General features: G+C 32.1%; 1 protein-coding gene across 1 annotated transcript; it reads left to right on the top strand.

The window, feature by feature from the left end:
- Positions 1-9705: 9705 nt before the first annotated feature.
- Positions 9706-12416, top strand: LOC133203678 (fibrinogen C domain-containing protein 1-like). Its single transcript, XM_061339447.1, has 5 exons — positions 9706-9820; positions 10388-10524; positions 11087-11183; positions 11890-12054; positions 12176-12416. Exons 1-5 carry the CDS (start codon positions 9706-9708, stop codon positions 12409-12411), a joined length of 750 nt encoding a protein of 249 aa, XP_061195431.1. The 3' UTR covers positions 12412-12416.
- The last annotated feature ends 360 nt before the right edge of the window (positions 12417-12776 follow it).

The raw sequence follows: 12776 nt of genomic DNA on the forward strand, positions 1-12776 counted from the left end.
TTTGGAGGTTGCCCCTTTGAAAACCGTTGCTACGGGCTTGAATGAAAGTGCCTGCGGTGTGACCTAGACCCCCCCCCCCCCCTTTCAGAAACTGCTGGATCCAACCCTGTACTGGAGCACTAGAGGGTCTCGGCACTAGAGGGTTTCGAGTTATCTAAAACGATGCTAGGTTATCGATCAACTCGATCAATTTGAAAACAAAAAAAGATTAATTTGTGTGTGTGTGTTTTCTCTGTCTCTTTTTAAATAACGGAATGGTTAATATACAACACATGCAATCGTAATTTCTCGGCAAAACAACGTGTTTTTCCGAGCTCGCCACTGATCATGAGAAGATGCGATTGACAAACTCATCGCACGTGTGTAGACCTAGGCTATTTGGTCTTGCAAGCACAGGTGTATGCACTGTTTGCTAGTGACGCTTAGACTGGTGATGGTATTTGCTACGGACATGAAGAACTCTACACCAGTTTCATAACAAGTGCATTTTATTTGGTGAAAATTTGAGTAAATTAAAAGTCGATTATCTTGGACATGGGGTAACCCATCTCTATTCTTGTTACAACGACCCTCAATGCATCCATGGACGAGTTCATTGGTTACTATGAAAGGTGGCACAGGTTAACCTTTCGTTAACATTTTCTGCAATGATCTGCCTACTTTGATTGATTGTACTTTCATAGCAACATTGTTAAATTTTATTCCCGATTGGCCTATATGTTGTCATTTAAAAAAATCGGGCTATTTCGATACATGAAATCCATAATGGCTAGGACTTAGACATCTGTACTAGATTTATACGGAAGATATCCTATCATTGGAAAGATAGATGGTACACGTGTAGCACAGATCTGTAGTACGCAGATTTTTTTTTGATGTTTCTCCCTCTCCCCCTCATGGAAAAACGTTGCTACAGGCCTTTATCCAGCTATATTTAGATTGCTGTCCATCAAATTATTTTTGCTAACCTTGATGCACAAAGCTAATGCCGGTAAACATGGTAAAGACTATCTTTTAAAATCAAATAGTTGAATTAAGTTTTTAATTCAACATGTTCTTGAAAGCTGTTAAGCTATCCTTATAAGTTCTTCCTACTTATTTAAAATGCTTGTTCCATAGAATTTAGTTTGTATATAAGGATATATGTATTAAAGAGAAATTCAGATCTTGATTACGCCAAAGAATACATAGATACGATGTGCAGATTTTAGAGCGAGGTTTGCTAATGATTGGCATATTCTAATTCGAAAAGGGCTTATTGTTCAAAGAGCAACTTGTCTTGGAGGCGAACTCTCTAGCATTCTTGCGCATGCGTGGCCTGACGTAAGCCCATGGCATCCGGTTTAACTCCGCTAATATATTTTCTGCGCGGATCTCAGGGTCCACGCAATAAATACAATACATGGCGCTTTTGAGTGTAGCACTAATTCATGAATACGCCAATTCAATACCAAATGATTGCGCTAAATTTGAATACGCAAATTTATGTACAGTACAGTTATATATACGAAGTCAAATTTAGTACAAAAAACAAAGGCCTAACAATTAGTATGAATCATGTCCGTAAAAAAACAACCCAATGATAGGTTATATTTGTTAACAAGGGCATTATAACTACCAAAGAATTTACGTAATGCTGGCTTTAAACGAGGTTGTTGAATTCCTAGTCACATCATTTTATCTGTCAGCAACCTGCCTCTGTTAAAAAAAAATATCGTTCTCAGACCACGCTCTTGAGTATCGAATACTTTGGGAGATGACACCATATTCTCATGAGTACCAATTGCGCCCCATTATTAGCAGACCTATTTTTGTATTCATATGAAGCAGAATTTGTTCAAAATCTTATACGCAAAAAGAAGAAAACACTTGCTGTGGCCTTCAACTCGATATTTAGATATACCGTATTGTCAATTAACAATGGTTATTTACATTCTTATGTCGACACGATACATCACAGTGAGCTTGAAACAAAAGATACCAAGATACACAGAGTCTTACACATCTGTTACATATTTGGACATTTTATTAGAAAAAGACGTTAATGGTAATCTAACAACCAAGCTTTATGATAAACGTGATGACTTTAAATTTCAATGGTCAACTTCCCTTACGTATGCAGCAATACATACCTTCATCACCTGCATACGGAGGTTATATCTATCAGTTGATTCGATACGAAAGAGCATGCTCTACGTATGAACAATTTCTGAAACGAGGTAGGTTATTGACAAACAAGTTGATGAAACAAGAATATCACCAGTCTCATTTGAAGTCGTCGTTTCCTAAGTTCTATGGTCGATGAACTTGTCAGCAAATACAATTTATCATTGAGTCAAATGCTTACTGACGTTTTTCCCGCTTAAATTGTTAGGCCATTATTTACAAACTGAATTATCGACGGATTTTTCCGTTATTTCCCGATCATGACAAGGAGCACACGGCGGGTATGACCGGTCGGCGGGTGATGCTCACTCCTCCATGGCACCTGATCCCACCTCTGATGATTTGGAGGTCCGTGTTTGCTCTGCTCCATAATTTGTCTTGTTCAATGGAATTTTGATCTTGCTTACTGTTTGTTATCTCCATACTTTACATGCAGGCGGTAGTGGGATATTACTATACAAATGAGGGTAGTTGACAATAGAACAGTTGAAGTCATCTCGTTTGTCATACAATTTAGTTGTTATTTGGCCATTATCGCCTATAATCAGTATATTATTTAAATATGAAACTTGGAATCTAATATTTCATGTTTATTAGGATATATCGAGTCGATATATGAACGGAAGTAACTATTTTTAGTTGATTAAACGTATATTTGTATGTCGACTTGAAGGCCACATCAAGTAAGTTCTTCTTCACATGTGGAAGTTTCTGAATAAATTCTGCTTCAAAGAAATATAAAAACAGGTCGGCTAATAAATGAGCACAATTATTGCCAATTAGAATTCCGATTATTTGTTCGAAGACCTTGTCTCCGTAGACTAAATAGATGTCTTTCAATAAGGAACTCCAGCAACCTTTTAATATCAACTTCAGAGTACTTGAGTGTAACATCAGAATGATTTTAACAAGTATTTTGTTGGTGACCAATTAAAAGATATGAAATTTTCCTAGTTCCGTTTTAGTTAAAGGAGCAGTTGTGTATGATAATTTTCTGGACTTTCACAATATATTTTTTTTGTCACAATATGATAATAGATTTTATGACAGTTAATTTAGTGAATAATTTGGGTCCAGCATAAATCATTTTACTGCACAAAATAACTGTGTGCAGCCTGAATAGAAAATACGAATCAAACTTAACAGTACTATAAATACTTCGAAAGAGAAAAATAAATATTTTTTTTCCTAAAAGACCTTTGGCCACAAAATATAGTTCCTCACTTCATGCTTTTGGTTTGAAATTTTAAGTGAACATAGTTTAATTGGCACTGTAGAGTCCAAATTTATTGTTAAAGCTAATATATAAAATGAGGCCCAGACAAAAAGCTGCTCAAAAGCAGATGATCGATCCTTTTTAATATTGTTTTTTACATAACAACATACTCAATTATTTTTAGAAATGACAAGTTAATTTTTTTTTATTTTGGATGAGATGATTATACACAAATTCAGTTATTGGAATTTTTATTTTATTCTTCCCTATGAACCTGTGTTTTTATTGCGACAACCAATCTGAAATGTGATCTGCATTGATAATAAAGCAGTATTTTATGCTCGGAATGGATTTTAACTCTTTAAAAAGACGACGTCATATATAAATATAAAAAAATCTATTGCCCTATTACCTTTCTTTATATTATATTGGCAACAGATAATAAATATCACCCTTACATTCAGTTCTCCCCTTTTATCGTGTTCGTCACTTACTTTCAAGTGAGACTTGGAATAGTCAATAAATTGATAGGAGAAAGAGCTGATAAAATATTTTCTGTAATATGAAACTCAATATTACTAATATTTTCTCAAAAGTCAAATTCCTCACTGCAATATAAAATTCATGTAAAGAAATTAAGGAAATAGCAGCTTAAAATTAAATAATTTCTTGTTTGATAACTTGATTTCGATAAAACTTCAATTAAATCAATTCTGATAAAATTTCAAAATAATTTTTTTATAGATACAATCAATCTAATTATCATTTAAGAAACATACCTTTATCTTTCTTATAACATTTTTACGTTCAATGATTAAAATAGTGTAGACAATCTAAATATAAAATGCATTTCAAATAAAATACTAAGAGTAACCAATATTATTTAACTTTAATTCAAATGTGAAAATAGAGAAAACAACAAAAGAGAGGATTTCCAGTACTTGTAGTTGGATTTAAGTTCTATTCTCCAATAATAACTACGGTTAAAAGTTATCAAAACATTAAAGATTTAGCCTTAGTGAATGAATCACTTTTTTTACAATTAAATTCATTTTTTTGTATTTATTCCTCAAATGTAATTTTTATTATGAAAAGGAAACATTAATTGTATATAAGGATTTATTATACACTTAGTAATAAATACAGGATTTTTGCATATATGATATGCCTGACGTCACAATAGCCATATTAGCCCTGATATGGATCTGCTGGGCTGATATGGATCAATATCACACCCCAGTAAATTAAACCTTAAAAAACAGCCTTAACTCACATGCGTAAGGATGACCACAATCAGTCTACATCAAGTTACGTCATACACTTTATTGTACATATGAATGCTTCCATAAGTTTTCGTTCATTTTCAACATTAGTAGGAGTGCTTAACAATGCATGGATATTAATTTTGCATAATACATAAATTATTAAAGATTTTTCATTACCAAATTATGATTATGACATATTTTTTCTTTCCTTTTTTTATTTGAAGCCAGTCATTAAACCGTCACTGTTTTATTCTTACTTTTTGACTTTCCTTATGGGATGAAAAAAAAAACATTACACAATTTTTCGATACATTGATGTTTTAGTTGTTATTAAATATAAAATATTATGATCCTTTTTACGGTTATGACAGGTTTAATGTGCTGCTATTTAAAGTATTAGTCAGAGGAATATGCTTCAAACAAAAAGTACACACATCAGTTTAAGACAATCGATATTAATGATTAAAATCTATGTTATGTCAATGTTCTCGTTCTTTGTTTTGTTTGGTATTTTTGAATCCAATACATCGGGTTTTTGTTTAAAATTTAAGAAATTGCAAAAATATATTCAGCTTTATTTGCTGTTTCTATATTAAGAATGTGGTCGGAAATTATAAAAGCTGTATCGTTGGTACATTTTATATAATATTTTAAATATATTAATTAAAAAAATTGAAGACTCTTCAACAGCTTGTAACAGCATAGTATTACATTCAGACAGAAAAAAATCATATATATTGTACATCTTCGATAATTTCCTTTTTTTAAATCCTGGGACTAAACTTCTCTTTGCAGATAATATAAAATGATTAATTGATTGTATGTTCTTTGTCCCATTTGAGAAATTTTCATTCATATAGAGACGTCACCATATACGGGTGAAGGGCTTCAAATTTAGACCTTTACTTAGCATTCAGCGTCATTGAGCAGTGAAGGTTCTTTATCGTGCCAACGTCTACCGTGACTAGGGCCTCGGTTTTTAAGGTCTCATTCGAAGGACCCGCAACTTTCACAAAGTGCAGAGCCCTTGGCGAAGGAACTGCTGGTACCTATTTTTATGGTCAATCGCAGCTGTGATTCGAACACACGACCTTCCGATCACAGAGCCCATAAAATGAACTCTGTCAGGAGATCGTGTATACGTAAATTACATACAAATAAATAGCTCAAATAAAGAAAACATAACAATCAAGCAATTTCAAACTGCTTAGGAAAATTGTAGAATCTAGAGGCAGTAAAGAAAAAGTGCAGTGCTATTTTCTGAATTTATTATTTCAAATTAAAATCTATTAAAGTATCAAAACTAAAAAAAAAAGAAGCTAAAACTGAAGTTTATATTTCATTGTCCAGAGGTATTTCTCAATTCAATAGATTGAATGAAATTATCTATATCGTAAAACAAAAAAAAGTTCTCATAAAAAATTGGTTAACTTAAACCTTAGAATCAAATATAAACCCGACCTTTAATCGACTATTTGAAAAAAAAATCGTATATATAGAGACCTTAGTTTTATTTAAAAATTCAAATATATTTTAAAATTATTTTATAAACTATTCTCCCTCTCTCTCTCGTAACTAGTGAGTTTGATTTTGAGGGATTAATGAAGTTAATTAATGTCAGTTTCTTCAATACCTAAGTAAGGAAAATGATTACCCCTGTTTTTTTTTTTTTTTTTTTTTTTGCTTCAAACTTGAAATTTTGTTCTTAATGCATTTTATTTTTGTCTTCTTTGTGAATATAAGTTCGACCAATATATTGGCTATGGATGTCTCGTTCTGCACACTTTCTCCTTTTTTGTTGTCGAGAATTTTCAGAAGAAAGACAACTTTAGAACTCTCTACCTTTGATTACTTTCCTGACTTACAAACCTCATAATAGTTCATTAATCCAACAAAAAAAGCATGTTCAGTCTTATTCACTACGTAATTAGGAATAGAAATCAAAGGTTAATAGTAAGAAAAATAAATTATTCAAATTAATACGATCTGTGGTATGAAGTGTGAAAATAATCAACAGCAAAGAGTCTTATCACCATAGTTTAAAAGGAATAAAGAAATTCAGTCAAATCTATCTAAGCGGCTACCCGAAATCAACCGCCACTTAATTGCAAATAGCGGCCATTTTTTATACCCCCGACAATTTTTCCTACATATTTTAACTAGAATGAACTGCCACCTGTGTAACGCAGCCAGCGGCAACTCAAAATCTCACCAACAACGCTATTTTAACTGTAATTGGCGACCATTTCCTCCATTGCGATTCTATCTCATTTGCTTGGATAATTACATACATGCACCCGTTGGTCTACCTAATCTATTAAACAGCAATTAAATAACTTATTCAATGTTGGTTGTGTGAATGAAGAAGTAAATTGTTCGGTTAGATCATTTGGTCGCTTTTTGAAATTACGTATGGGCTTAATTCTTTTTCAAGACTGCTATTCAAAATTTGAAAAAAAAAAAAACGAAGAAAAAAGAGAATTTAATCACGATAAATATGTTTTCTCATTGCTAACGAAATTAATTTTTAAAGCTAGATTTTTTATCCTAAGGATGTTCTTTCATCATTTTTTAGAATGTTCACAGTGTGGCATATTTAACCCCCAGACTACTATATAAAGTTAATATCTTTTCATGTTATTATGATGTATATAGATGCAATCTTTTCATAGATATCCCTGCAAATGTTAATAATTGTCTGGTTGAAGGCACAAAACTAAACATTGATGTCACATGTGTGCATCATAAATTCATATTCTAGCAATTTATGTAAAAAAAAAGTTTTTTATTATTAGACATCTCAGTCATATACTAGGCCACGTTGTAAATATAGGAGAAGAATGTCAATGGAAATGTATTTTACCTTGAATTCTATACATGACAGTACATGTACACTAGTAACCCAAATATATAAAATTCTGTTCCAAGACATTGATCCTCAGTATGCATTTATTTGTGATAGCTTTTTTTCTTTGTGTACCAATTTTAATTTTTTTTTAGATTAGATATAGCCAGTGATCACAGTCAACATTCCTTCAGGTATTTTTTCTCTCTAGTTTTGTACGCAACATTTATTGAACGACATTTAGTAAGATTTAGTAAGATGCGCTATCAGTAATACTATAATTTAATTACCATTCTTACACTCATGAAAATGATTTTAAGATATCGAGAAAATTATTTTGTATAGATTTGTAAATATTGAGTTTATCTATTTCATTTTTAAAACGTTTAACCCAAGGAAAAAAAATGTTCAAAGGCAATAAAATATTGATGTGCAAAAATAGTTATTGCTTTCTTAAATTGGGGAAAGTTATTTAAATCTAGTCTAGTAAAATATGGAGATAACGAACAGTATTCAAGCTCAAAGTCCTTTCAAACAATTCTAATCTGGAGCAGAGCAAACACGGACCTCCAAAAACATCGAAGGTGGGATTAAATGCCATGGAGGAGTGGGTATCCCCTGCCGACCGGTCACAGTCACACCCACCGTTTGGTTTTTGTCGTGATCGGGAAAAAACGGAAAAAATCCGTAGGCAATTATTATGAAAAACGTTAGTCAACACTTGGCCTGATGATAGGTTGTATTTGTTGACAATTGAAGATCATTGCATCGACCATTAACTTTGGTAAATGCTGACTTCGAACGAGACTGTAGATATCTTTCTTTCATCAATTTGTTTGTCAATAGTTTGCCTCGTTTTAGAAATTATTCATATGCAGAGCATGCTATTGCGTGTCGAATCAACTGGGAGACATAAACGCCATATGCATGTGATAAGGGTATATTGCTATATAAGTAAGGGATGTTGACGACGGAAAAGTTGAAGTCAACATGTTTATCATAAAGCTTTGTTGTTTTATCATTAAAGTCTTTTTCTACTAAAATATCTAAGTATGAAGGAGATGTGTCAGACTGTCATATCTTTTATTTAAAACTCAGTGGGATATTTCGAGTCGACATAAGAATGGAAGTAACTATTTTTAATTGATAATACGTCGTCGATATATCGAACTGCCGAGTTGAAAGTCACAGCAAGTGTTTTGTTTTCTTCTCATGTAGAAGTTTTTGAATTAATTCTGCTTCATATGAATAGACAAATAGGTCTGTTTATAACCCAAATGGTACCCATGGAAATTCCAACAGATTGCTGGAAAACCTGATCCCCAAAAACTACACAGATATTGTCAATCAGAAACTCAAGCATCTTTTTAATATCAACCTCAGAGTACTTGTGTGTTCTATCAGATTTTTTTAACAAAATAATTATGCAAATGACCAGAGACAAGGTAAGTATATTAACGAGTTCCAATTTTTATCGAAAAAGCAGCTGTCTATTATGTCAAAAAGCCTGTACTTCAATTATCATGGGGAATGGTAATATGAAGTGTTAAAAAGTCGCATGTTTTGGTGTAATTGATTTGATAAATTTTTGTAATTCAAATTTTCTAAAAATTCCTTGGAGTTTTTAAGTATCCACATCTGATTTACACCACTTCTCGTATATACTGTTGTACAGTACTTCGAAGTTTCTCCTTCACTGCTGTAAATATTTTAGTGAGGAGTAAAGAAAGTAAGTAATGCTAGAAATGCCTAAATGTCACATTTGTGAATTAATTGTAGATTTTAATTCATTTGATTTTAGATTTAAGGGCTGATCACTCTTACTTAATACAAATACCACATGATTTTGACTCTTTACTGATTAGATACTAATTGTGCTTTTTTGACATGAAAAGGGGAAGGCAGATATTGAACCAAATATTGTCAAGATAAATCAGAAATGCAGTTTATCTTGTGAAATATCGTAAAACAACCCTTTAAAATGCAGACTTTAACAAATCAATATAGTAATTTGATTCTACTAACAAATGTAATTGTTGAAAATGTATATGACAAATATAAGATCACAAATATAAGAGTTGTTTTACCATTTTGATACGCAATAAATTTATGTCAGGTAATTCACATCAGAAGATCCTGACATTACAAGATAAGACAATTGAGTTTATCTGAACTGTGGTGTTAATCTTGAACCCTGCACATTGACCAGTGATATGGATATATATGTATACATATTTGTGTCACATCTGTGTTTGGTTTTCTTCACCCCATTTGATGTCTACGGGCTTCTTTTAGAACCAGTCACAACACGTCAGACTGTTGCTCCAGGTAAAAACAAATATACGCTTTATATATGAACTACCTTATCACTAGACTTACAAATCTTATTTCCGTGAGAACCACAAGATATTTTGATTCGACCTGCAAATAAAAAAAAAAACTTCTATAAGATAGATTATTAGTAGTTAACGAATTTGTTAAAACAAACTGCTATGTAACCAGTGCATATATGTCTACCGAAGACCATTTTAATTCGTGGAGGCCAATGTTCGTGAGCAAGCAAAGTTGTCTTGGTTCGTGGGGACGTAATTTCCTGAGTAGCATTTATATAGAAAAGATTCAGTTAATAAAAGGCATAATAATAATAATAATAATAATAATAATAATAATAATAATAATAATTGTGACAAAATAATTGTTTGTGGAGATGTAAATTCACACACACGAATGGAGATGATTCCACAATAATTGCAACCTCTAGAATTTTTTTTTTTTAAAGATATATATTGTGGACACAGTAGAGAATAAAAATATACCTGTAAAAAAGATTTATCTAATTATAAGTTAATTCCCTCTACAGATTTTGACTTTGTATAATTGTAAATTTTCCTAAAGTATTTCAGATACCACGAGACTGCCAGGACTATCTATGGGAGGGATACCGAGAGAACAGGCTCTACACGATTTATCCTCAGAAGAGCGGACGACTGGACGTTTTCTGTGACCAGCTGACGGACGGCGGAGGATGGACTGTGAGATATTTATTTTTGTAGATGATTTTGTAGATTATATCTTTGATATATGAAATATTGCAAAATCACTTATTTTTGCGCTTTGAATAAAAATTCAGTCCATGGGGATTTGATTTTAGTGTTAGAGATGTGTTGAATTGCTATATATTTGAAATTCGATATTACATTTAGAACAAGAAGTCTCTTTATACCATGAAAACAACGAAAATTAACAGCTACAAAAATAAGTAATTTAACAGTGATGATGAAGAACTTTTAATAACTTCTGGGCTAATTTAACAAAAATAGGTATTTTAAAGGCCATTATGATCTACGACATTTTCAATTTATAATATGTCACATAGCATAAAATCTTAAGTATATTTTGCAAGACCACTGAAATACATTTGCAAACAATTCACCACCCCCCCCCCCCCCCCCCGCCAAAAAAAAAGAAAACAAACAATAACAGGTAATATCTATACATAATTTACACTTATTTTCCATCGATTCCTTAAACTCTGGACGTTTACAGTGTTTGACATCAATAATGATTTTCTGAATCTGTCATCATTTATTTAAGGTTATCCAAAGAAGAACTGACGGATCGGAAGATTTCTTTAGAAATTGGACGGACTATAAATACGGATTCGGAAACAAGTCTAATGAGTTCTGGCTCGGTACGTTTGCAAGTGTTTAAGTTTATGTGTATCAATATATAAAATAAGGAAGCAACTTTTTTTTCTCTCAAAATTTTCGTCTTAAAAGAGACTTGTCTTGATGATATAGAACCAAGACGTTCAAAAGTCAATTGTTTGGGAAAAACTTGTGAATAGCTGACTGGAAGACTGTAATTTTACGACTTTTCATACGTAACATAAATTATATCTTGATTTGTTGTGCATATAAGTATAAATGTAATATATTATCTGTATTTCAGTTGGTAACAATAAATTTTCTAGACACTTAAAAGAATTTAAGGTAGACCTGCGTCAACCTTTATCTTCCATTAACGAAGTCAAGATGAATAGAAGGTATAATAGTGTGAAGCTGATTAATTTGAGATTCAGATGAAGAATGACACGACCTTTTTATACTTTTTTTTTTATTGTGATCACCATTTCCTGGCTCATCATAGAACTTCAATTACTGTGTCATTATTCTTTGATCCTTATTTTTTCTTTATTGTTAATAAACAAGCTATATAATTTATTGAGCATAAAGGAAATTCTTGTTTTGTACATAGTTTCAAGCACACATGTAGTTGGTAATGCTTCCTAAAATTTAAAATTTTCCGTTTCTCTAATGGTTTTATTGTTCTTTATCATTATGCAATTTTTTTTATATAATTTTGAATTTAAAAGACTTTTTAAAAAATGATTTCAGGCAATCACAGGATTTATGAAATTGTCAGTCAAGGTTATTATGAGCTACGCATAGACATGGGTGACTTTGCAGGAGAGACTCGGTACGCCATTTATAGGCGTTTTTCTGTTGGTGATGAAAGTCAAGGCTATAAACTGACTATAGAAGATTACACTGGAACGGCAGGTTTGTTTTAAATGTCTCAGGAAACAATTTAATTACAATGTAATTAAAATAATTCTAATATTTGCTGTTTGTGTTCTATGAAAATACGAAAAAATATATGTGGATGACTTAACTTTAACAGGTGACTCTATGGCACGTCAAAATGGTGCTCAGTTCTACACTAAAGACCATGATTCAAACAACTGTGCTGCTATGTATAAAGGCGGTTGGTGGTATGAGAACTGTCATGACTCCAACTTAAACGGAATTTACCTCCGCGGGACGCACTCTTCTTTTGCTGATGGGATTGAGTGGAGAACCTGGCATGGTTACAAGTACTCACTTAAATTTACTGAAATGAAGATCAGAAGACTGTAATCCACATATTTATTAAGCAAGTAAAGAATTTGGAATAAACCTTACATTGTTGAGCTCATAATTTCTCTATTCCGGGAATTTTGAAACAACAGAAACACTATTGTCACTATGATTATATTTATACAACATTTAAATTATTCTATCAACCTGTCAAAGTTATGATTTGAAGCCCTTCACCGGTATATGGTGACTCCTCTATATGAGAGAAAACGGGACATAAAACAACATACACCCAATCAATCAAAGTTATGATTTACAGACACGAGATGAAATGTGTTTCAATATCAATTTTTCGGGATTAGGTCTTTCAACAAAATGTTGGAATTCCCATGGGTACCAAATGCGTCCCCGTAATAACAGACCTA

This window comes from Saccostrea echinata, unplaced genomic scaffold, assembly GCF_033153115.1.
Source record: "Saccostrea echinata isolate AGI-Se365-2 ecotype Australia unplaced genomic scaffold, CSIRO_AGI_Sech_v1 ptg000051l, whole genome shotgun sequence".
In the NCBI taxonomy this organism is placed as follows: domain Eukaryota; kingdom Metazoa; phylum Mollusca; class Bivalvia; order Ostreida; family Ostreidae; genus Saccostrea; species Saccostrea echinata.